Source organism: Coprinopsis cinerea (assembly GCF_000182895.1).
Source record: "Coprinopsis cinerea okayama7#130 chromosome 11 map unlocalized cont3.11, whole genome shotgun sequence".
In the NCBI taxonomy this organism is placed as follows: Eukaryota; Fungi; Basidiomycota; class Agaricomycetes; order Agaricales; family Psathyrellaceae; genus Coprinopsis; species Coprinopsis cinerea.
In genome coordinates, this window is record NW_003307534.1 from 1,266,205 (window position 1) to 1,289,560 (window position 23,356).

At 52.2% G+C, this 23,356-nt stretch overlaps 11 protein-coding genes across 11 annotated transcripts; 4 read left to right on the plus strand and 7 right to left on the minus strand.

The window, feature by feature from the left end:
• Positions 1-386: 386 nt before the first annotated feature.
• On the plus strand, positions 387-1,890 carry CC1G_11335 (hypothetical protein; the record flags this gene model as incomplete). The annotated part of the gene is made up of 8 exons (XM_001838960.1): positions 387-426; positions 498-619; positions 757-852; positions 912-921; positions 1,003-1,143; positions 1,207-1,398; positions 1,465-1,676; positions 1,735-1,890. 8 exons carry the CDS (start codon positions 387-389, stop codon positions 1,888-1,890), a joined length of 969 nt encoding a protein of 322 aa, XP_001839012.1.
• A 375-nt stretch (positions 1,891-2,265) lies between these two features.
• On the plus strand, positions 2,266-4,045 carry CC1G_11334 (hypothetical protein; the record flags this gene model as incomplete). The annotated part of the gene is made up of 6 exons (XM_001838959.2): positions 2,266-2,355; positions 2,432-2,462; positions 2,543-2,690; positions 2,754-2,891; positions 2,958-3,937; positions 4,035-4,045. 6 exons carry the CDS (start codon positions 2,266-2,268, stop codon positions 4,043-4,045), a joined length of 1,398 nt encoding a protein of 465 aa, XP_001839011.2.
• Positions 4,046-5,183: 1,138 nt separating this feature from the next.
• On the minus strand, positions 5,184-5,663 carry CC1G_15718 (hypothetical protein; the record flags this gene model as incomplete). The annotated part of the gene is made up of 3 exons (XM_002910243.1): positions 5,184-5,316; positions 5,387-5,430; positions 5,487-5,663. 3 exons carry the CDS (start codon positions 5,661-5,663, stop codon positions 5,184-5,186), a joined length of 354 nt encoding a protein of 117 aa, XP_002910289.1.
• Positions 5,664-6,001: 338 nt separating this feature from the next.
• On the plus strand, positions 6,002-9,177 carry CC1G_11333 (other/FunK1 protein kinase; the record flags this gene model as incomplete). The annotated part of the gene is made up of 9 exons (XM_001838958.2): positions 6,002-6,097; positions 6,164-6,452; positions 6,745-7,945; positions 8,007-8,188; positions 8,238-8,470; positions 8,521-8,589; positions 8,642-8,695; positions 8,888-9,062; positions 9,119-9,177. The coding sequence occupies 9 exons, from the start codon at positions 6,002-6,004 to the stop codon at positions 9,175-9,177; spliced, it is 2,358 nt and encodes a 785-aa protein (XP_001839010.2).
• Positions 9,178-9,558: 381 nt separating this feature from the next.
• Positions 9,559-11,171, minus strand: CC1G_11332 (hypothetical protein; the record flags this gene model as incomplete). The annotated part of the gene is made up of 2 exons (XM_001838957.1): positions 9,559-10,845; positions 10,923-11,171. 2 exons carry the CDS (start codon positions 11,169-11,171, stop codon positions 9,559-9,561), a joined length of 1,536 nt encoding a protein of 511 aa, XP_001839009.1.
• A 523-nt stretch (positions 11,172-11,694) lies between these two features.
• CC1G_11331 (hypothetical protein) lies at positions 11,695-13,296 on the minus strand (the record flags this gene model as incomplete). Its single annotated transcript, XM_001838956.1, has 2 exons — positions 11,695-12,993; positions 13,066-13,296. The coding sequence occupies 2 exons, from the start codon at positions 13,294-13,296 to the stop codon at positions 11,695-11,697; spliced, it is 1,530 nt and encodes a 509-aa protein (XP_001839008.1).
• A 495-nt stretch (positions 13,297-13,791) lies between these two features.
• On the minus strand, positions 13,792-15,028 carry CC1G_11330 (hypothetical protein; the record flags this gene model as incomplete). The annotated part of the gene is made up of 4 exons (XM_001838955.2): positions 14,687-15,028; positions 14,520-14,634; positions 14,322-14,465; positions 13,792-14,256 (listed from the first exon to the last, which is right to left on the minus strand). The coding sequence occupies exons 1-4, from the start codon at positions 14,983-14,985 to the stop codon at positions 13,792-13,794; spliced, it is 1,023 nt and encodes a 340-aa protein (XP_001839007.1). The 5' UTR covers positions 14,986-15,028.
• A 422-nt stretch (positions 15,029-15,450) lies between these two features.
• On the minus strand, positions 15,451-15,972 carry CC1G_11329 (hypothetical protein; the record flags this gene model as incomplete). Its single annotated transcript, XM_001838954.1, has 1 exon — positions 15,451-15,972. The coding sequence occupies one exon, from the start codon at positions 15,970-15,972 to the stop codon at positions 15,451-15,453; it is 522 nt and encodes a 173-aa protein (XP_001839006.1).
• A 74-nt stretch (positions 15,973-16,046) lies between these two features.
• Positions 16,047-19,267, minus strand: CC1G_11328 (hypothetical protein; the record flags this gene model as incomplete). The annotated part of the gene is made up of 4 exons (XM_001838953.1): positions 16,047-16,557; positions 16,667-17,005; positions 17,071-17,994; positions 18,051-19,267. 4 exons carry the CDS (start codon positions 19,265-19,267, stop codon positions 16,047-16,049), a joined length of 2,991 nt encoding a protein of 996 aa, XP_001839005.1.
• A 1,236-nt stretch (positions 19,268-20,503) lies between these two features.
• CC1G_11327 (hypothetical protein) lies at positions 20,504-21,382 on the minus strand (the record flags this gene model as incomplete). The annotated part of the gene is made up of 3 exons (XM_001838952.1): positions 20,504-21,004; positions 21,055-21,176; positions 21,226-21,382. 3 exons carry the CDS (start codon positions 21,380-21,382, stop codon positions 20,504-20,506), a joined length of 780 nt encoding a protein of 259 aa, XP_001839004.1.
• A 241-nt stretch (positions 21,383-21,623) lies between these two features.
• Positions 21,624-22,385, plus strand: CC1G_11326 (40S ribosomal protein S26). Its single transcript, XM_001838951.2, has 4 exons — positions 21,624-21,652; positions 21,807-21,984; positions 22,043-22,108; positions 22,164-22,385. The coding sequence occupies exons 1-4, from the start codon at positions 21,650-21,652 to the stop codon at positions 22,286-22,288; spliced, it is 372 nt and encodes a 123-aa protein (XP_001839003.2). The 5' UTR covers positions 21,624-21,649; the 3' UTR covers positions 22,289-22,385.
• Positions 22,386-23,356: the final 971 nt, after the last annotated feature.

Below are 23,356 nucleotides of genomic sequence, written 5' to 3' on the forward strand. Positions count from 1 at the left end.
AAACCTACACGCGTCTGACGCGTCTTGACGGGCTTGATGGCTTGGGCCAAGTTCATCAAGACGCGCGCGCGGATTCCCAGATCAGTCTCAAGACGCCCAAGACCTTCCCAAGACCTTCCCAAGACGCCAGTCGTTCCGCCTTCTACTATTGAGCTTATAGCCTTGAGAGAGCCTAAGAGGTCGACTCGAGTGACCATATTTATTCTACAGTATTTCAATTTGCAAAATGAATACCGAAAAACAGAGTTGGGCGGCACTTTCTCAAGAGTCGTGCACGATCATCGGACATATTTGCTCGTGTTTGGATTCATGGACACGTGATCTCAGTGTTAGTATAAGGACCCGTGAATCCATCCCATATCTCAATAACATACTCCTTCCCAGCAATGTCCAAGTCTACCCAAATCCTCTTCACAGGTGCCACCGGTCAGCCACATCCCTACCCAGTCCACTGCCATCCTTCAGTACCAATCCTCATCAATGGTCCCAAACAACAGGCTACATCGGAGGCTCAGTCCTCGCCCGCCTCCTGAACCACCCCATCGCTTCCAAATCCACCATTACCGCCATCGTCCGTTCCCCAGATAAAGCTGGAAAGCTAAAGCAACTCGGCGTGAACGTTTGTCGTCGGCTCCCACTCGGACGAAGCGTTGGTGGAGAAGTTGGCGTCGGGCTCAGATATCGTCTTTGCTCTGGTAGTTCACTTCGGGCTTTCGAGTTTAAGAATCTTTTGCTGAACCTATATGATGCTACTAGGCCGACGCTGACGACCTTGGCGCTGCTAAAGCAACTCTGCGTGGTCTGAAGAAGCGGTACGAAGAAACCAAGGTGCCGCCGACGTTCATTCACACTGTGAGTGATGTCATTTCTGAACAATCCCGAGACGGACGTGCTGGGATCTGAGTCTATAGTCAGGAACTGGTTAGTACCAGCCAGCCTAAATGCCCCGTCTCATACGGGCGGCAGCAAGAGCTTAATCGACTCACGCTTTCCACCAACCAGGTGTTTTGGCAGATGACGCGAGAGGGATGCAAACGACCGACATAGTCTACGACGACTCCGACCCTGACCAAATCGAAACACTTGCACCTACCCAGCTTCACCGGAACGTCGACCTGGAATTGGTCCAAGCCGATAAAGAAGGTAAACCACCGTCTCTTCTCCCTGCCCTAAGCTCATAATCAACCATTCACCGTTGGTGTACAGGATACGTGAAGACCTACATTATCCTCCCCTCCACGATCTACGGCATCGCCGACCACAAACTCGTCCAACTCGGAATTTCCAACCCTCACTCCATCCAGATCCCAAGCTTGATCAAGGCGAGCTTGGGCCGCGGCCAAGCAGGCATGGTGGGAAAGGGAGTAAACCGCTGGCCTAACGTTCACATCGACGATGGTGGGTTACCACTTTCCCCTCCCCACCAAGTATCCAAAGTTCTAACGTGACTTTACCGACCCTCAGTGGCCGATCTCTACGTTACCCTCTTCGACGCGATCCAATCCAACCACCCCTCGGCCGGGCACGGGCGCGAAGGGTTCTACTTTGGCGAGAACGGGCAACACACGCTTTACCAGATCGGGCGGGCCATTGGGGACGCGATGGTCGCCCTTGGTCTTTCGAACAGCTCCGAGCCTACCGCGTTCGCGGAAGAAGAACTCGACAAGTACCTTGATGTGAGTTGGGAGAACTCTGAATCTACACTTCCTCGAATTGATAGATCTGGCGTTTCAGGGCTCTTACTACCTCGGCTCGAACTCACAGTGCAAGGCGAATAGGTCCAGAGCCATTGGTTGGAAGCCAAAGTATATGACACAGGACATGTTGGATAGTATCAAGCCTGAAGTCGAGGCGTTGGTCAAGACGGGAAAGAAAGCATCATTCACGTAACAACAGGAATACATCGGTGGATGCGCGGTCAGGGCATTGTGTTCAGTTATTATTCAACACATCCATCAGGCCTCGCAAGGTTCAAACGTTCAAGCTTGCTTCAAGTGCCCCTATTCGTATTTTGATTCCGCTACGATGGTCGATTGATGACGTCATTATTTTGATTTACCGTTTCCCTTGTGGCAGCGCCAAGCCAGCCAATGAGAGACAGCGAAATCGTAGACAAGTGCCGTATGCCCTTAGTCATGACATGGCTTCCTAGGGTATAAATCTACTCTGGACTTACTCATATGTATGTTTCGACGTTCTTCCCTTTCTTCACCCCTCTTTGGAGCCCTTAGGTTCTCTTCCCCCACTCACTGGTTGACAAGCAAGATGTCGACGAGGACGAACACGAGCGCCAGAGTTGATTTGAGCAAGCTTTCGCATAGGTTGTCGAAGAATGGGCAAGTTAACTCTCCTGGGGTTAGTCTGGCGTCGAAGAGGAAGGTTGAGGAGTTGCTGTTGAAGGATGCGGAGGAGCACCATTGTTATTTTAAAGGCTCGATTTTTCATAATCATCTCAGTCACCGGTGAGTATTATAGTACTGGCATTCTGGCCTTGATGCACGAAGAGGATCTGTGGTTACTGAATTATTGGGTAGCCTGTTAGCGGCGTATGACCTTGGTGCTACTGCGGACCATTTGCAGAAGATGTACGAGGATGAAGCGAAGAGTCAGAAATCTATTTTTAGGGAGGAGGGGGATAGAGAGATTGTGGTGGATGATGGGAACTGGGTGCAGTATTTAGGGAATACATCGTACGTGTCCTGTCCTTTAGTCTGTAGAAACAAGGTTCACTCATGCGTACGGTGATGATATAGGGCTTACGCAGCTTTCGTAACATTCTTTGCGGATAGGATTCAGAAGAATGGTGTAGCTGCTACACTTGAAGAATACCTCTTTTCCAAGGAGGCGAATACAAGTGAAAAGGTTATGCTGGTCCGGCTTATTAGCGGAGCGTACGTATTATTATTATCTCGAAACTCGAATATGGACTCATTAATGGACTCGGACTCGCTTTGTAGTGTCCACCCGTTCATCCAGCTCGGGTATGCTTTGGAGTTTGGGAACGAGGCGATGGTCGCTCCTGCTCTTGCGCAGACGGCTGTGCATACTCCTACAGGCCCTCAAATTTACGACTTCCACTGGGGCTCTTCCGGCTCCGCTGCGTCTGACAACCAGTTGTCGATCTTCCAACTCATCGAAGAAGTCTATGCGGCACCAGAACTTAAACCAGGCCCCTACGAACCTGATGCACTGCACAGCGCGAGGTTGAAAGGGATTCTGGGGAAAGAGGAGGTGGTGAAGAAGGTTCGGGAGCTGTGTGCGAGATTTGCGCTGCCCACTTCCTCGGAATCCGACAACGTTAACTTTGATGCCCAAGTCGACTCGACCATTCACGACCTCGTACTAGCTGCCACACTCCTCACCTTTGCCGTGTCGAAACCAAACCGACCACCCCGCCTCGACTTCTTCCTGATGCACTTGGTCACGTCGAGCCTGTTTTTGACCCCGATTAAGGGCGCGCTAAGGCGGGAGGAGGATAAGCTGAACTTACTGCGGGCGTTTGTGCCGACACTGGTTTTGCATGTGTTGAGTCGGGGAAGGCCGAGGATCGACGTTGGGGTTCTGGAGGGGTATACGGGGGTGCCGAGGCCGCCCGTCCCGGGCGATAAAGTTAGAAAGTTGGGGAGGGAGGTGATTGGCAGCCCAGAGGAAGATGGGGACTATAACCCATGGCACGCGATGCATGCGGATGTGCTGTACCACCCTGACACGCACCACGTCAAGACGTTTAGGACGCTGTTTTTGGCGAATGGGGAGTATGGCGGAAGAGATCCTGTTGAGCTTCCGGCTGGCTTCAGGATTACTCCCTCCCCTGGCTCGTCGACGAAGGGAGGGGTTTCTGTCGATGGTACGGTGTACACTCGTGCGGCTGGTGTGCTTATGAATTATATGGGGTGGGTCACGCATGGGCAAGATCCGAGGGAGGATTGGGATCGGAGTGCGTTGGGATGGGATGAGGCATGGAAGGAGGATTAGACGGTGGAGAAAAATAAGAGGTTGTTCTGGACAGGGGGTACTGAAGTTCGACGATGTAGGAAAGGTGTAACTGTTTGCTTACTATTCTGGAATGCGTCCCCTGTTTTCTAACCAACTTGACTGGCTCGAAGATCCAATGAATGAATCATCATTGCCTGATTTTCTATGCTTTTGAAAGAAGACCCCTACCAGGTGACAAGGGGATGGAAAGTCTAAAGTCACTAGGCGCACTCTCAGCTTTGTCATTCACCGTCTTTTTTACGGTGACCGCCTTGTGTAAGGGAGACGCCCGCCCCTATCTGTTTGCCTATGTTTAGTTTGCCCATCAGGGTCCCGAGGGCCCATTACCGCGCCCCTCGGCCTAGGCTCGTGAACCAGCTCGGTTCTGACGAAAGAGGGTGATGGGATCACTTATCCACTGATGGTGGATAGGTTCGTCAGAACCGGCTGGTCAGAACGGGGACAGTTTTGGCGGGAGGGGCCCGTGCGAAAATCGACTTAGGAAAATAACGTGTTTCTTTGGCAATCTCGAAAGTAACTTTAGCTGTCCCTCCATCTCATCTTCACATTTCATCCCACAAATTGTAAACCTAGCTGGGGCAATGGGATACATTGGAAATGGCACAAAAAGACGAATAATAAGAGTACTTGAGAGAAGAAAACTACGAAATTCAGATGATGAAGGGGGTAAAAGCAAGAATAATCGCGATTGCGACAGAGAAAGGTCATGAAATGAGAGGAGAACAGAGATAACGATTGAGAGAATGTCAGACAGTCGTTTCCATGCATGATACAAGGCATAGGCGCACAGAAGCGATGAGGAGAACGAATTTTGCGTTTTCTGACCTCGGGGGCCTTTAGCAAACATGGACAAACAAGGTCCACAGCGCACACGAAGAACAGACGAGTAAGCTCTGCGGAGGTGTGTGAGGGGCCAGATTTGAAGACACAGCGTTCGAGGTGGGCGGTCAATTATGTCGACCGCCAAGTGATGAGGTGGTAGAATCGCTGGAGGGAACAGAGAGAACAGTATGGATCGTCGAACCGTCAACGGACGGCAAACGGAGACCCAGTCTCCTGGTCCTCGTAGCATAGCCGTCGTCATCTTCCTCGTTCCGTGTTGCAATGGTGTGCAAAGGGGAGTAATCAGCCGTCGACAGTTGTGGTGTGAATTGTGGAGATGGATCAGGGATCAGGCCCCAGGGGTGTCAAAGTGGTCCAGCGATATCGTTACGGCGGTTACGCTGGCACATTCCAATCGAAGCCATTGACGACATCCAACCAACTGCCTGTTGTGAAAGCGCAACGTCGCATTGCTTCAGGAATTTAGCGAAGGTGCCCCTAGATAGCAATAGCCATTTGGATGAGGCCGGTGGAATGGCGTGTCGTGCATCGAACGCGTCTGGCTGACCGTTGTTGGAAGAAATCGAGCATTCGGTCTGCACCAGAGTGTTTCTGCGAGGATTTATTACAGTTTAGGGGTTATCTGCAATAGAAGAGCTCAAACTTACTGTACCTGCGAGTTTGAGGACGGCATCTCCGCCGGTACCTGGGAGGCAAAGACGAAGCAAGGGCGGAAAGCGCGAAATTTGGACAAGTCGATTTTCGCACGGGCCCCTCCCGCCAAAACTGTCCCCGTTCTGACCAGTCGGTTCGGTACCCTCACCTTTTTGATTCTCCGACATCATCAATCAACACCACCATCATTCGGACTGAGGGGACCGAACCGACTGGTTCACGAGTCTACCCTCGGCCCTTCTTCGTACCTTCGGCCTTGCCTATACCACCCACTCGTACACACGTAGCTCCAATATATATCTTGGTCGTGCTTAGTACGGGTGTGAACTGGGGATAAGGCACTCGAGGCTCACACAACCCTTACACCTTGTGACCGCCGTTGTGATCTCGCGACCCTCAGTACATCCCACGTTGATCCAACACCAAACCACGGAATTTCTGAAAGTTGAGGTCCACTGGCTCTACCTCATAGTTGACTTGAGGCTCCTTGACAAACATCAATTTCATGATGGGCAAACGCTCGTCTTCAACGGTAAAAGCGGCCCCTTCAGCCAAACGTCATCGCGCTCATGGTTATGAAGCTGTTTCGACACGTCTCGACGCCGTATGTTTGACTTGATGGCTTTTCTAATGCCCCACCTACATGAAGGCTCATAGGTTTATGCCTTAGGACCCAGATATCTGCAAGCCATATGTCCGCGATGCTCAAAGTCCAATAATCATGGCAGAGGACGAGGAACCCATTGAACGACCATACTGGGTCAGCGAATCCACCGCCATCCGAATGGCCGCCCACTCCCGGATAAACACCTTGGTTTCTGGCCGAACGTGGCAGAGCCTTGACCTGGTGGAGCATGTCTTTGGGAGAATACTACCCATACCACTGGTCACAAGTATCCTCCTCGACCTCCTCAGGTTGCAGATGCTGTCAGTGTCCCTAAACGAGGATGCAGCTCCATGTATGTCGAAAGATGGCTCCAGCCTCCCCAGAGTCACTATGGATTGACGCCTGTCTTGATGCTGCTACCACTGCATCCAAGCGAGAGGTTTCTCAGTCGCGGATGTTCGAATGGGCATGGTGCCCGGCGCTATGAAAGGAGGGTGCGGACGGCGCTGTCCTTTTCTTCAACACCATCGCCTTAACAGCCTTTCAACTTGCTTTGAACAGCCCAAGCTTGGACAAGAAAGACATCCGCCACTGGTGGAGCCTCCCACTATACAAGCCGAATAAGCCATTCATTGGACCTTGAGGCGAACGGTGTAGACCGGCAATTGTCAGCGTCCCTATTCATGCCTTCGGCAAGCGCTCTCCGCCAGCACTTCCACCCCACTTCCACTCGCTTGAACCCTGCGTCAGCAAGATTCAGTCGCCCTTGTCACCTATACGACTCAAAAAACAAATCGGCTCCTTCCCCAGCAATGTGACGGAGATGGAACCAGAACCAGAGCGCGTGACCTGCGACTGTACTTTGCTTACCTTACAGCGGCAGCTACAGCAGCAGCTTCTCTCCCCATTGCCGCATCTCCCTGACGTGGATGGCTTCGACTTCACCTGCATTGACACTGACTACATCTGTTGGAAGAGTTTCGCGACGACAGCGGAAATCGGCAAGTCCGATGACTTTCGGGCCTCCCTCTCTCAATCCATGATCTACATGCAACAGCAGTGTCTCGCTCAGCCCCACCTGCGCTCTGTCCTCGGGCTCACCAAGTCGCCCGACCGCATCACTTTGACTCGCGCGGACGCCATGGGCGTCGAGCACGGCACCTTTGACGTCCGGTCAGGATGGGGAGTGGTGGAAACTGTGAGACTGGCGCTAGGCTTTGCCATCGCGGATGATGAAACTCTAGGTCACCTGCCTGGCTTCGAGTTGCAGGAACAACGGTGCTTACGATATGTTGATCCCCCGGCAAAGTCCCAGTTCATGAAGAATAGGGGACCTATCTTCTCCCCCACTTCTATCGGCGTTGCAACAAAGACCTCTTGGTCGATTGCAGAGCTGACTGGGGAAGACGAGGATGCGGATAACCTGGAAGACGACGCGGAACAAGAAAAACCAAACGACTTCGAAGAGAACGCTCGTGAAGACATGAAATGTGCCCGTGTTCCCCTTTTCTTCACCGTGTCGAGAAGCGGGGATCGCTATTATCTTGATTTCCCTATACACATCCACGGTGCCTTCGGTCGGATGACGAGGGTATGGTGCGCTTATCGTCAGCTCAGTCGCCACGACCAAATTGCAGAGTTAGTCGACGAGCGAGACAGAGGGAAGGCGGAGGCCGAACTGAAATCGGGGAAGGAAGTCTACTGTGGACCATATGCGCTCAAAATTCAGAACGACAGTGTCGATTCGGTCGCCTCCCGCGAGAAGCTTGTCGCGAAGATCAAAGAGGCGGTTGACAAGGAAGCGAAGGAAGGGACTGGTGCAATGTTCATCCTGGCCCCAGAGCAGTGGGTGACTTTCTCTCAATTCCGATGACTGTCCATTTATTCACTCCGAATGTTTTGCTAGGACCTACAACAACGGTAATATCACCAAACTCGTGCGGGGTTTTGAAACCTGTGAAACCCCTTTGGCCGCTCGCGGGTGTTCGCAGAGAGAGGAGATTATAACCGTCTCGCTCTTCAAGCGGACATTGTCTCAATACAAATCCTTTGGCGAAGTTGCCAGAGCAATTGCAGATGGATACCGTGGTAAGTGCTGCCGTTCCTGTGTCCGTCTCCTTGCCTGAATCCTATTAAGCAATAAAGTGGATGGAATCGAAGGGGTGGCTTCATCGGGACATCAGCAACGGGAATTTACTGTTGGCAAACGAGGAACCCTCCTCCTTTTCAGAGCCATTTTCTCCCCATCCTAACATTTTACTATGCCGTCGTCTCCCATCGAATCCAGCCAATGTTTATGGTCTCCTGCACGACTTTGACACGTCTGGCGTAGTCAATGACCCTAGCCCTCTTGACAAGAATAATCCAACGGTAGGAATGGTCGTTGTTAATCCCTTGTTCTTGCTGACCTCTTCGATCAGGGAACTGCACCGTACATCCCCTTGCGAATCCTTTGGGCACTCGGTGGTCCGCGTGCCGGTTCCGATGACGTGAGTGCTTCATCTCGCTTCTCAGAAAGGCTTCTGACATGCGGTCATACAGGCACAAAGTCTCTTCTTTGTTGCCTATCTGTTTCCGTTTGACAATGAGCCTCCGGTCTGTAGTGAAGTAGGTGCCTTTTACCCCAAATCGGTGGCGCCCCGTAGTATGCCAGGCAGAGGCTGGCCAAGGGCCGTTCTCCAGTGGACTGAAGGTGATACTCCAGAGGGACTTGGAGCAAAGAAGGATTTCTTTTTTCAGTACGCGCAACTTTGGCGGCCAGAACACTTATCTCTGACAGACTCGAAGGCTGAAATCTTTTCGCGAAACTGGCCTGAGCAAAGTTTGAGGAGAAGGTCGTGGGACAAGTTTATCACCGCGCTTTACAAGTGTCTTTGGCTGCCAGACCCCACTGGACAATGTTGCACTCCCTTATGGGAAGTTGACATCCAATCTGTCATTGACTCTTTAGACGCATTTATCGGTATGTTGCTATCACGTTCCATCTTTGCGTGAAAGGATATCTGAAACTCTTTTTAGCAAGTGACGGACTTGATGACTGCAGCGGGAATTTAAATGCAGAAGCCTCTCGCAAGTGAACCGTGACTAGAGTCCGTTCACTCGCAAATCCCTGCGTCGACTGACGACCCATGACGGTGCAAGGCCCGGGTTGAACCTGTCCACTGGATGGTGGTCGACTGTAGTAGATCCCCGACCACCGTTTATCTCGATCGAAAAGTAACTCACTACCATCACGAGAAGACACATAGATGACGCAGTTATTGAATACACCACTGTGGATTCTGGACGCCCCGAGAAGGTTCCAAATTGCACGTCGTTGGGACGATCGCCCTGGATATACGCGCCATGTTCTAGCTGCTAGTGTGCTGTCCCCCAAGAGGAGTGTCCTGTGAAGAAACGATCTTGAATTTGAATTAACCGCTACGACGAAATCGTATACCCGTTCTATTCTATTTGTCTCACTTCTCCCAGGAAGCGCCCGACCCAAGCCAACCGCTTGCCTGCGAAGCTTTCTTCCCACCGGTCTTCAGTTGTTTTCGGTCCTCGTGGTCCTTCCACGTCTTCACGAATCCTTGCCAAGTCGTCCAGACGCCTTCATATCCCAGCCCTCCTTCCTCTGGGGATTTTCTTGCTCGTGAATCATCGATAATGATGTGGCCGAGGCTCGCAGTGAATGCTGAAGGTTGCAGGAAAGCGATATCTCCTTGTAGGGGTCGAAGGACACCTTTGAGGAAGGGAATAAAGGCGGTTACGAAGTATTGGAAAAGGACATAGAAACGAATGAGGTGGGCAAGGAGAAGCATCAGCGTTGGAGATGTATGACCGAACTTCACTCTTCCTTTGGTCAGGGTATTGAAGGTGATGTACAGGTCGCTGTAGCATGCAGGCGGTCCCGGATCGGTGATGCAGAACGATTTTCCACCTATATCTGGTAGGGTGCGTGCTCTTCCAGCGGGTGTTGGCTCCTTCAAGTCCAGCAAACGACGCTCGTATAGAAGGTGAGCGAGTGCTCCATTCTCCACGTAGAGGAACGACGAGACGACGTTTGAAGTCCAGGTCGGCGTCGATTCCCTATCCAGATAGCCTTCAACGAAGGTTCCGCCTCTGGGTCCAAAGACGGCGTTGCCAGCCCGGATGCAACCCGTTCTCAGCAGTTTGGTACCGCTAGAACCATCCGTGACCGGTGTTCGATCCCAGCCTCGTACCATTCTCTCCGCCGCGGTTTTTGTGATGCTGTAGTTCGAGGTGTGCTCGGCGGGGTTTCTGGGACCAACTGTGTCCTCGTTGATGTGTTGGTAGAGCTCTCTTGGAGGGCCTTCCCAAGGCCAACGGAGTGAGGAGAAGTTCTTGTAGCTGACGCCAGCCGAACTTGTGTAAACAAGAACATCGACACCAGCGATCTTCGAAGCCTCGAGGACATTTCGTGTCCCATCCACGTTGACGATAGATGAGCGGCGCAAGAACACCGGATGTTGTTCAAAAAACCTGATTGCTGCGGCTGTATGGAAGACTGTGATGCCTGTCGCACCTCCAGGTTTACCGTCTTTCCAAGGAGCGCAGAATGCTTCTCGGGTGGCTTCGGGGTCGGTGATACTCGTTGAGATGTAGTCGAGTCCATCGTTCTTGATAGCCTCGCTAATGGTGTCGTTCATCGGTGTGGGTGCAAGGTCGATAACCCGTATACTTTTTGGGTCTTCGCCTCGCTGTAAGAGGTGCACGACAATCCAACCTCCAAGGGATCCGCCCTATTGCGCAAAAAGGATTCAACCATCAACAATGTTAGCTTATTTTGATCGTCTGAAGTAAAATGACGGTTTCTTACCCCTCCGACGACGATGTACCTCCTGCCAGTCTTCGGAGGCATCTGTCGCCTCATTTCCTCTTCTCGTTCATCCATCCTTCTAAGAGCGTCCTCTACCCCCTCCTTCGTGATTGGTTGTAGGCCCAACTGATTGATAGGTGGTGGGCGTGGTACAATTTTCCTATCGTTCAGCCATGTGTACGAGGAGAGTAGCCCGAGGGTGGCGAGCGAAGCAGTGGCCGCGGCTGCCAGCGTGTCGGAAAGCGTCATGGGTGGGAGATAGGAACCAGACAGAAAGTGGGCATGGTACAGACTTATTGAACGCGACCGCACCGGATTCAATTGGGTTTGTGATGCGCCCAGGGAGTTTCAGGTACGATGGTGACGTGTTTGTTCAACTTTGCCTATTTATTTCGGTGGGGTTGTCAAGCGCCCGTGCGACCAGAGCCCAAATCTGGCCATCCGAAACAAGCGCGCCTGGTGCAAGGCGCGGGCGCTTCGGGCGTTTCTTCTTCACGTGTGCAGGATCTCAAATCACCATTTCGATCATCATTACCGCACGGGCGTCGGGGCGGCAGGCTATTGTATACATGAAGTACAGCCACAGAATTTGCTTTTTGGTTCATACACATGTTGAGGTGTACAGCGAATGTGAAAATCAATGCAAGGTGAAAAGGAATTGGTGCAAGAAAGAAAAAAGGCGAGAAAACAGTGTGTAGTAAATCTAAGTGACAGAACCCTGTCAGGAAAATTCCGAGCAGCCATCTTCAGCTTGAACCAGCCACATCACCGCTTAATGTTTGGTCCCATACCCGACAGGCTCGAGCTCGGTTACTTTTCCATTCCACCGTGAATTGGACGCCTTCCTATCCATCTTCTCGTACTGCTCCCACATTCTTCTAAATCCTTCCCGTGTGGTCCAAACACCCTTGTATCCCAGTCCACCCTCTTCAGGACTCTTCCTTGCCTTCGAATCATCGACAATGATATGAACATTGCTCGACCCCAAGGCTGCCGGTTGAAGATAGGAGATCTCTCCGGTAATGGGGGGAAGGAATGACTTGAGAACGGGGAACGAGGTAGTGGCAAAGTAGTGGGTGAGGTAATAGAGCTCGATGAGGTGGGCGACTAGAAAGACGAAAGTTGGGGAGACGTAAGGGAAGTAGCATCGGCCGGCGGTAAGAGTTTCGAAGATAGTGTACATGTCGTTCCAGTAGATTGGAGGACCGGGATCAGTGATGCAGAATGCCTGTCCGCCAATGTCGGGTAAGAGAGGTTTTGAAGCAGATGCTGGATCGTCGGAGGGAACAGCGGCCTGATTCATCACGTCGAGTAGACGTCGTTCGTAAAGCAGATGAGCTAGGGAACAGTTTTCGACGTGCACAAACGAGTGAACCACGTTGTGCAACCACTGAGGTGTCCAAGATCTGGACAGGTGGGCCTCAGCGAATGACCCGCAGACGCCGTATATTCCATTCCCTGCACGAATGCAGCCCGTTCTGATCATCTTCCCATTGTCGAGAGGGGTCCTGTCAAAGTCGCGGACGAGGTTATCGGCAATGCCTTTGGTAATGGAATAATTGGAAGGGTATTCGTCCAGAGTCCTGGGCCCCCGCGCTGGGTCTTCGTTGACGAACTGACAGAGATCTTTCGGCGGGGATGTCTTCCAGGGCCATTGCAGCAGGCTGACGGATTTGGTTCCAACACCGGCAGAGCTAGTGTAGATGAGCACATCCGCGCCAACCGTCCTGCACGCATTGAGCACGTTGCGAGTACCCAAAACGTTCACCGGTGTCGATCGAGAAAGGAATGCGGTATGGCGTTCAAAGAACCGAATTGAGGCAGCGGTGTTAAATACCGTAATTCCGGCGCCTTGGACTTCGGCCCCGTCCTTCCACGAGGCGGAGAAGGCGCTCTCAATGGATTTGGCGCTTGTGATATCACCGGTGATGTATTGGAGACCCCGAGTCTCCATTGCGTCCAGCACGGCAGGGTGCGTTGGCTTTGGAGCGAGGTCTACAACTCGGATGCGCTTTGGATCTTCTCCTCGCCTCAGCAAGTGGGCAACAATCCACCCGCCCAAGAAGCCACCCTGATGATCGAGATCTGGTTAGCTGATCGGAAACTGGAACAGAGGCCATTCCTGAGAATGGGTAGGACTTACTCCTCCGACAACAATGTATTTTCGACCAGTGCTGGGAGGCAATTGGACTTCGAGCTCCCTTTCTTTGGAGCCTCCTGTTCGAAGTTCGTCGCGGACCTCTTGCGGTGTGAGGTGCTGAAGCGACATGGACCGAATGGGGTCGGGGAGCTTATTCACCCGATGGTCGTTCAGCCAGATATAGAGCCAGAAAGAGAAAGCGAGACAGCCAGCGGCGATCGCTAAGCTGGCCATGGTGGTCAGGTCGGGAGGATTCGAGTTGCATTTCCAGCATCTCAGTCCTTATATGCCTTCAATATCCCTGGACGTACCCGGACAGAATAAATTCACTGCTCGGATACCGGATCGGGTTACGTTCCCAAATCCATCCACAAATGGAATGAACCGACACGGACGTTGTTATATGCCTTCAATATCCCTGGACGTACCCGGACAGAATAAATTCTTTGCTCGGATACCGGATCGGGTTGCGTTCCCAAATCCATCCACAAACAGCTTGGTACGAACTGGAATGAATCGACATGGACGTTGTGAATGAATGATAAGGGCAGGCAGTGGACTGAAAGGGGGAAGGCACCACGATGGACGCACAAAAGATCAAACGAAAAATGGCGGGCCAAACGAACCCAGAATCACCCCTACGGTCATGGATCAGTCCTTCAACCTTCTCTCCAGCGAGTTGTGTGCGAATGCAGCGAAATGGAATACGATCTCTCTAACCAATGAAACTCACGTCCCCTCCCTCCTCCAATGCTCGCTGGGCACCATTCCAGGCATCAAAGAGTTCAACGCAGCCTTCGTGCTCTCCCTCAACACTCCATCCTTCTCATCATACGCCAGCTGCATCCCCTTCGCCGTCCTCTTGAACCCCTCATCAGCGAGCACCGCATCTCCTTCCTTCTTCTCCCCCTCCCACCACGCCCCAGCGCGGTCCCGCATCGCAGGCACACGCATCACCGCCGCCCGTGTGTATTTGAGAAGGTGGAGTCCGGGGACGAGATGGTCGAGCGTGCTCTGAAGGCGCTGCAGCACGCGCCCTGTTGGTATCCGGTTCTGCGAGGCTCGGGGGTCGGGTATGGGCAGGAAAGTGGAGATGATCGGTATTCGGTGAATGAATGGTATCCGGGGTAGGTGGAGCAGGAAAGGAAGCAGCAAAAACAGGGCTAGCCGTGCGCGGAGAAAGGTATCGTGCCACTGGAATTGACGCATGGTCGGGTAAGCTCTATGTAGTATCAGGTAGGTAGTTAGTTGAGTCTCACCATCGTAATGAGAGGCTCTTCTTGCGGTTTGATAGAAATGGTAGCTGACAGGATGAAATAAGCTTCTGCAAGCGCTGAGAGCATCAGAGTTGCAAGCCCCAGAGGTCGAAGGTGTGATTTCGGGGACCCAGGAAGCGTCAGAACCTGGTTAAAACCTTTAGCTCAATGGTTGTCTCAGCAGCTGAGTGAACAACTCACCCCAACGAACGCCATTTCACGAATATAAGCTAGCAGTGGCCGGGGTAGCGCCAACAACGCATAATCACCAAACGACTGGCAATAGTCACACCCCGCAATAATATCATGTCCAAATCTAATCCACGTTCGTTAGTCCTCCACAACCAGCTAAATCAAGTGACACGAACCGAACATAAAGCAGTCTATGGTCCAACGACCCCAACCGCTTGAACAACCCCTCCAATTCAGGATCCAGTGGCCTCCGCCGGGCCATTCGCATCCTCAACAGTTCCGCAGATCCGTTCAATGGTACGCCCAAGTCTGTAAACACGTTCATCGGGAACGCAATGAGCAGCTGGTAGACAATATACGCCGTATGCGCCAGGAGAAGTATATGGGAGAATCGTGGTTTCTTCTTGACCCAAATCAGGCCAGAGAGCGCGCAAAGCGCCAGAGATAAGAGCTTGGGGTATTCCAGAGTCCCCATGGCGTTATCTTGTCATCGGCAGTCGGTGTAAAAGCGAAACCACAGCTGGTGGCCAAAGGTCAATGAACAACGCGGAACCAACTGGTCCAACTGGAGCCGACCGTTGCCGTCATGCCGACGGTCGGAATGTCCCGATACTTTCTCGCGGCTTCATGTCTGACCGAGTCGGACACAAGATTCGGAGTCGTTTTTGCATTCTTTTTCTCTTTCGGTGCTGGTCCAAGGAACGATTGTGCGCTGCTGAAACAGTCTTAGGGAATGGAAGAGGCGATAAAAACATTTGGAGACTCTCTGCGCCCACTTGTACGAGCTCCGACGACCTGGCTCCGAACTATCCCCCAATAACTTGGGTTACTGTTCCTATACGAATGATACATAATAATTGATATGCGACAGAGAAGGTATGGTTGAACGCAAGAGAAAAATACATGTCGGTAGATTAAAGTCCGAAGCTCACGTCTATCATCACCACATAAGGCTCGCAACAACGCCCAGAATGAGCCCAAGACGAAGTTGCTGGTTCAAGTGCACCTGCCAACCCATACCCAGTTGCCAGAACTCCCTCGAGGCCGACACAAAATCGCTCACGCCAGAATCCCACACCGTCCTAACCGCAAGCGCGAGAGACCACAACGGAACCACAAGGACCGTGATCAGCCCCCTCGCTACCGTTTCGAGGTCGAACAAAGCCCAAAGCGGGTAGGGCGCCAAAGTCGCGGCGATGCCTGAACTTCGCGCCAGTCCGTGGATGAACAAAAGCCACTCTGACACGACGCCCACCAGAAGTGCCATCCTGCAATAGAGTCCCATGACTCCCCCACCAAAGCTGTCGACAATTTCCTTTGGGATAAAGTCCGCCCAGACGAGGTAGAACAGCGGGATGGCTTCGTGACCCCAGACTGGCTTGTGTTGAGCCGACAGAATCCAGATGCTTGGGCTTCCTTCGACAACCAGTACGCACTGGACGGTGTTTTGAGGTGCATCCATCTTGGAAACCCGGGGCGCGTCTGGAAGTCGTTTCGAGCTTCGCCGTGTTTGAGACGCCTGTGAGCGAAGCGACCTCAATTGCGGGGTTGGTGTGTCTGCGGGGAGACATTGAGGTTGGGGCTTCTCGAGTGGCCGTCGCGATCGGGAATTGGTGCTTGAGCTTGAATCTTGCCCCGCGATTCTGGTACATGACCAAGGAATTGCTTTGAGACAGGAAGGAATTGACCTGCGAGACGTCGCCGCGGTGAGGAGTGTCGCGAGGAGAGATTGACTGCAATGGGTAAAGGAGGCCCATCTTCGGACTCCGGCTGGGGCGCGCTATCCTCCGCCTTCTCCGCACCTTGATCCAGCCTCTCTTCTTGTTTCTGCTCTTCCTTCTCATCTTCCTTTCCACTCTCCACTTCCCTCTTCTCTTCCTCTCTCGTATTCTCCACCTGTTCCACCTGTTCCACCTGTTCCACCTGTTCCACTACTTCCCCTTCCTCTTCACCATCATCATTTGGGCTAACTTCGCCCGTTCCTGAATCATTTTTAGGCGCTTGCTCATCGTCCTCCACGTCCACCCCTGCATTCGCAGCATCGACACTAAACAAGACAATAAGCAAGCCTGTAGAAATATGCGAGTCGGGAAAGTGGGACTTGCCTTCCGTCTTCCTTGCCTTCGCTCTCCCCATCTAAACACATCTTCACCGACTGTCCAGACAGCCAGTGTCCAAGGGGTTTAGCTTCGTTCATGGTGGTGGTATCCGAGATTCCTGGCGGGAAACTTGGAATTGTGGCTGCGGAATTATCATGTTCGGCTGAGGCTTCTTCTGTCTCGCAGAGGGGGTCTGAGGCTTCCGTTCCGGTTTCATGAACACTATCCATGGGGCTGGCTGGAAGGGATTCAGAATCTTCATTGGCACCATCATTCAGAAAGGTGTCGTATTCGTCCTCAACTGTTGTAGCGACCGCGCTAGGTTGTCCAGCCGACATTACAAAGTCTCCCTCGGAATCCTCATCGTCCGAGTCACCGGGATACCGGAAGCGATGTCTAAAGATGCGGGATAACCCCTGTCAGGAAGGTCGGATATGCAAGAGAAAAAAGAGAGCACCCACCTTGACGTCGAAAGGGTATCCATAAGTTCATCTTCGTCATTATTTCCAAGATCCCAAGCAGGCTGACGAATCTGAGATGGAGGGAAATCGAATGTGGGTCGAGGTATCGTCTGGGGCAAGATGTCCGAGCCGTCGTCGTCCATGGACACAGACGTGGACATCGGGATGGAGTCAGTCGGAGACTGGACCATCTGAGTGTCGTCTTCAGTCTGGGCAAGCGTATATCCCTCGTGGAAAGAAGCGTTCTCAGAACCTAATATCTCATCTGGCGACTCATCCATTTGCCGAGGCTGCAATCCAGGGTCGGGAGAAGCGCCACTGGCGGTGCCTCTCGGCGATCCTTCCAAAAAAGCGGAGGAGGCACCGTTCTCAGCATCGCCAGTTATCACCATCGCCTTCGGGGTCACGCTGCCGCTATTACTCTCCTTTGAACTGGGCAGACTCCCCTCCCCCACAAATTCGGGAAGGGATTCACTCTGCGCAGGCTCCAAGCTCGATTTACGGAGCAAAAGACCGTCCCCCTCTGCCGCGTGGGATCCAGACTTGTCCTTGTCCTCGTTCGACATACTATCCGGCGGCTGCATAGAAGGGGGTGGCACCTGAAGCTGCTGGGACTCGTAATCCGATACATCTCCCGTTGAATTATCTGCATCTGCAATCTGCGCTTGATCCAGCTCGGGATGCAGGGGTGGCGTCTCTACGAGAGGTGTCGACTCAGTCGATGGAGGGCTCCCTTGCGAAGACGGATCTGACTCAGACTGGAGCAATAGAGGTAGGCTGTGGGTTGAGGTGTCGATAGGAGGAATTGCAAGCCCAATTGGGAGAGCGGAACTGTCGATCAGTGTAGCTTGGGTGAAGAGAGGAGAGGGGATGTTCGATGGAGAAGGAACACGAGGTACGCGAGTATCCCCGTCGCCAGCCATTCTATCCGGCGCAACAGAGGTGAGTGCATATCCAGCCTTGACAAGTTAACCACATACGTTGCAGGAGATTCGTAAATGCTGGCGACTTGCTCCATGTCGTCGTCCTCCTCCTCCTCTGATCCATCGCTGGATGTCTGGGAGCTACTACCCTCGTCCTCTTTGGCTTCAAGAATAGGTAAGAGGAAGTCCTCTGTGCCCGACTCTTCTTCCTCGTCGAGTTGGTCTTTAACGGTAGAGAGGCGAGGCTCGTCCAGCCAATGCGATTGAGTCCGCGCCCGATAAACGCACTCCCTCGCACGTTTGACCTCCTGAGGCGAAGCCTGCTTAAGATATTCCTGAACCTGCAGGAACGAAAGGTCGGGATCCCTAGACCCTTTCCAATCGGCGATGGCGCTAGAGATGGACCGCACTTTGAATATGATCGAGTTTGGGCCCCACAAATAAGATGGGTCGGGGAAGCGCGCTCGAAATTGCTGCACCAAAGTATATATACCAAAAGGAACGGGGTCCTCGGTTTCTTCATAGGTTCCATGTTCCCCCTCTGGTGATTCTGATCTCGCTGCAGCTTGAGCCGGGGTGGCCGTAGGGACAGGGTTGCTGGTCGTTGGCTGGGTAGAAGCAACGAGGGGGGCAGCGGGAGGAGGCTGCTGAAGCTTCCTGGTTGGAAGTGCTTTGATCTGCCGATCCGAATTTGGAGCCGGCTGGGGACTGGAAGAGGTGGTGTTCGTCGAAGACGCGACTCCGCTTGAAGGTCCTGCTTCAGGAGCGGGTGTTCTTGCTCGATTGGAAGGCCGTGATGATGCCTCGTCAGGACGAGTAGTTTTCGACGGCTGCGGAGACCGTGATGCCTGAGTTGGGGTGGAGGTGGAGGCCGTTCGGAAAGGCTTAACAAGCAGGCTAACGTCGGCTATCGGTTGTTCTGGCTGCTCTTTGGCCTTTCCCTTCTCTTTCGATTTTGAAAGGAACTCGGCAATAAATCCACCTTTAGTCTCTTCATCGTCCTCCAAAGGCTGAAGGTACGGCGTCTTGCCCTCAGAGCGAACAAATTGGGGCCTCGGCGTGTCGTCCTGCATTGCCTCTGGAGGGTTGGAAGGCGTGCGCTCCCCATGGAATCGCGGGTCGTCATCAAAGAAAGGAGCTGGTCGCGTTTTCGGTTTCCCCTTTTGCAACAGCTCTGCGATTAATTGGTCTGGGTCTTCGTCGTCAGATTCGTGAGTCTTGCGGGTCGAGAAGAGCCCCATGCCGACTTTGGTACGCTTGGGGTTGGGTTGCATGGCGAAAAGACGTGACAGGAGTTAGTTTCAGAGGGGTATAAGGATGAGAGATATGAGAGGAAGTTGAAGGGTGAAAGGACGAGTTAACAAGAATGGAGAACTGCAAAGAGATAAAGGACCGGGCGGCCTTAATCATTTTTTATCTCGCAGACAATCAGAGTGGCTACCGGAGACCGGCCCAGGAACCAGATGTATTAGCATCTAATGGCCACAGCATTCCTAAGGGTGCACAGCGTCACTGTGCTAGCAGGGAAAAGATGTTAACAATTGCAGGCAGTGGCTAGCAACAAGGAAAAGCGCACTGTAATTGTTGGAAAAGATGACCAAGGGCCATGGTTGCTCAGTGTGTAGAAAATGGAGATTTAAAGACCCATTTCTACGGCTCCTCCTCGAGCAGGAGTTTTCCAAGTCGTATGAAATCTATTTCATAGTAGTTCGAACGGCTTTAAACGAACCTGGATATGTGAGAAGTGCCGTCAGAAATCGTCAAGCAGAAAGGCTTCTAGAACTTACTCTCTGTGTATCTCTACAGCAGCGTACCAAGGACCGCATTCAGAAGCCCTTTCACGGGTGCAGAAAATACAAAAGAATTCAGAAACAATATTTCCAGAACAGAACAAAGCGAGGGTCCCTGGCCGCGAAGGGTCCAGCAGGATTGTGACCGGCTTTCGCCGCGATTGTTCTCACGGGAGCAGCATAGCCACCAAATACCGAAGCGCCAGAGCGCTTAACTGAAGAAATGCTGGAACGAAGCGTACTGCTTCTATGGAGGGCCAGTGGAGGTATCGATGACATAGTCATGGTACTTGTGGGTGTAATAGGAGCTGGCGTCAGCGTGGTAGCACAGAAGACCAGAACAAGACGAACTATAGGGTGCCCTCGGACAGTGTTGGGATGAGGGAGGGGTCGAAAGGACTTGGGGGCCATATTTCTCTGCGCGAAGGACTTTGGACTTAACCGCGTTTGGTACGGCCTGAACAGAGGGAGGTAAGGCTCCGAACGACACATTAACTATATAGTCCTTATCTACAACAGCATAAAAACACATCCGAATCCCTACAGATACAACAGATTAATGCTCCAAGCCCTACAAGTACAATTGCGTAGCCGTGGTTGTCGTAAAGAATGGCGTCAACGAAAGCAACAAGTCCAGCAAGTTGCTTCCGTCGTAGGTCGTGTGGGGGTCATTACGCGGCGATAATTTACACAATAACATATTGACCTTGGTGTGTGCGTTCAGTAACCGTATCCAGGGCCCTTGACTGAATTCACAGCAGGGACCGCCGAGGCGCTGACGCTGGCAGTTGCACTTGCAGGTGCAGCAGTGAGTAAGATGATGGATTGCGAAGCAGTCGGTGATGAACTCGCCGCTTCGGAGCTGACGCCGATGCTGGAGAAAGCGGTAGGTTCGACACCGGTGTAAGTAGCGCGGATACTGGAGAGGATACTCGAAGCTTCTTGTAGTGGGATGGTGCTAGTTACTGTGGTTTGGGAGGTGACGAGAGGGGGGAGGACGGTCGTTGTGACGGTGGCCTGGGCAGTAACTGTAACAGTCTTCTCTTCGACAGTAACGGTAGTAGTCTTTTCGACAATCGGAGTATGGCAAGGGGAGGTAGGTGTTTCACTCGGACTGGAGGAGACGGTAGAGTTCGTGTCTTCGGGTCCAAAAATCCCGCCTTCAACATTCGCTTCCTCGAAAGCTTTCAAAGCATTGGATTCGGTCGTGCAAGCAAGAAGCTAGAGGGACGATGAACACCAGTTACAGTCGCAAAAAAGGGCGCACGCACCAGGCCATTCTTAAGAGAAGGGACTGCAAAGCACTTCTCTTCGAGTCCGCATGTTTGGGAAGTATCCCACCTTCCCTTAATACACCTAGCAATAGCGTTATCGACGCAAGCAGCTTCACCGCCTAGAAATCAATGAGTAACAGGTCCGGGGGATACGTATGTTGGACTTACTAGGGCAGGGGTCATCAGCCTTGATGGTTCGGTAGGAGGTATTCAGCTTCTGTGCATCCCGTGCATCTTGCGCAAATATTTCAGAGTTAGTCGTTGGCGCGCTGAAGACGACAGGAAGCGCCGCAAGAGCGAGAGCGAGAGCAAGTCGTGGACGCATTCGGATGTCGTATTGCAAGCACCTGGCTTGCAGAGTTAGAGTAGCGAAAAGGAAGATAATGACGAGCAATCCCCATGGCCTCTATTCTTTTTATAACAGAAGAACAAAAGGCTGGTAGCAAGCAACAGCCAAACTCACGATCGGCCATTGTTCTCGGCAGCAATTCAAGCCGTTGATCCGAAATCGGAGACTCGCCAGCCACACGCAAGCATCAACACAACTTACCCACTCGCATCGTCCTCCAACGCTCACGACACAACACTCAAAATGGTGAGCCGCATTCTGTCTTTCTGGATGCTGGAGGGGGTGTGTTGGACTCGTTGACGCCGTTCGGGGGCGTCGATTCGGTGGATTTGGGTTGGATGCGCATAGGGAGGGTTTGGATGCTCTGCGGGACGGCATTGCTAACGACAACGTTCTGCAGACCAAGAAACGACGATCCGGCGGTCGCAACAAGAAGGGACGTGGCCACGTTAAATTTGTCCGATGCTCCAACTGCTCGCGATGCGTGCCCAAGGACAAGGCCATCAAGCGATTCACCGTGAGGAACATGGTCGAGAGTGCTGCTGTTCGAGATCTCAGCGAGGCTAGCGTCTACTCTGGTGCGTCTGCTATGCATTTTGCTTATGACTAAAAAGACTGACTTTTTTACGCTCTCAGAGTACGTTATCCCCAAGCTGTACATCAAAATCGCATACTGCGTCTCCTGCGCCATCCACTCGCACGGTATGCACCCAGATCTCCCTATGAAAAGAGATTTCCTGATGAATCGGCCATCCAGTCGTCCGTGTCCGATCCCGAGAGGGTCGCCGCAACCGTGCACCTCCCCCTCGTATCAGGTGGAAGGATGGCAAGAAGGTCAACCCCGCCGTCGCTGCTGCAGAGGAGGCAAAGAACAAGGCATAGGCTTTCTATATTTCATTCATTCTGTACTATCGCACTCGCAATCAATTGCAACTCCTCTGAAAATCGCACATCTCAGTTGGAATATTGAACTCAAGAACATCGGGACTCGTCTGCTCGAACCTGCAAAGACCATCTCGTCGATTTAGGCTTGAAGGAATAGCGACCTTATCTCCTTGGATTATGGATACTTGGCACGTCAGATTGAAAGGAAGATCCCGCCGACACAACTCTCGCTCAACAGGACAAACTTGCACTTTATGGAGGGAGGGAAAACATGATTTGTATTGCGAAATTAGAGAATATGGTCTGTCGCTTTCACTACTATCTAGAAATCGGTCAGAGCCCGCAGGCCATCACGCTGCTAGCGAAAATGAAGCGTTGGTTTACTCTGCGACGACTTCAGAAAAAGCTGAAAGAATGCCTTTCTGCGCGCGAGGCAACTCAGCAAGGCATTGCTGTCGTCGTTGCATGAACAAGAGTCGGTCAGCGCAAATTTATGAGCAATTCTGTTTGCGTATGTTAGCATGGAAGGGCGCTGACTAACTTTTGAACAGCCACATGTAAGCGCCCGCATGCTCCACTGTCGCTCTCGCAGCAGAATCGTCGGAACGTGCAGGCGATATATCCAAAGCCTTCAACCTCCTATATATATTATTAACAACAACAAAATATACAACGGTGACTACGAGCCCTATTTCGAGACAACCAAAGAACATGTTCATACACCAGAGAGAAGGCACGATCGAACCACAGAGAGCAAGACAAAACTAAAAACAGGGGGAAAAGACATAGCGGGGAGACAAGACAGGACAGGACGGGGGGTAACAACAGGAGAAAGCGACAACAAATTGTATGAAATTGAGGCGTGGAACTAGGAACTAAGTAAGGATAACCGTGAAAGGTGTATATGTGCATCATGATTGCCATGTAAGTTGCGATTGCATTGCGGGGTGGGTTGGGTCGATGGGCTGGATGGTACTACTACTATACGAATGTTAACGATGGGATATGATTGTATGAAAGCAAAAGAAGTTGAACTTTGAACATGGGTCAAAAAAGAAAAATGCA

Bases quoted from the DNA above. Each gene is read 5' to 3' on its own strand.
- CC1G_11326 (XM_001838951.2), top strand. The intron at 21,985-22,042 runs GTGCGTCTGCTA...TTACGCTCTCAG, and splicing joins CGAGGCTAGCGTCTACTCTG to AGTACGTTATCCCCAAGCTG. The intron at 22,109-22,163 runs GTATGCACCCAG...TCGGCCATCCAG, and splicing joins CTGCGCCATCCACTCGCACG to TCGTCCGTGTCCGATCCCGA.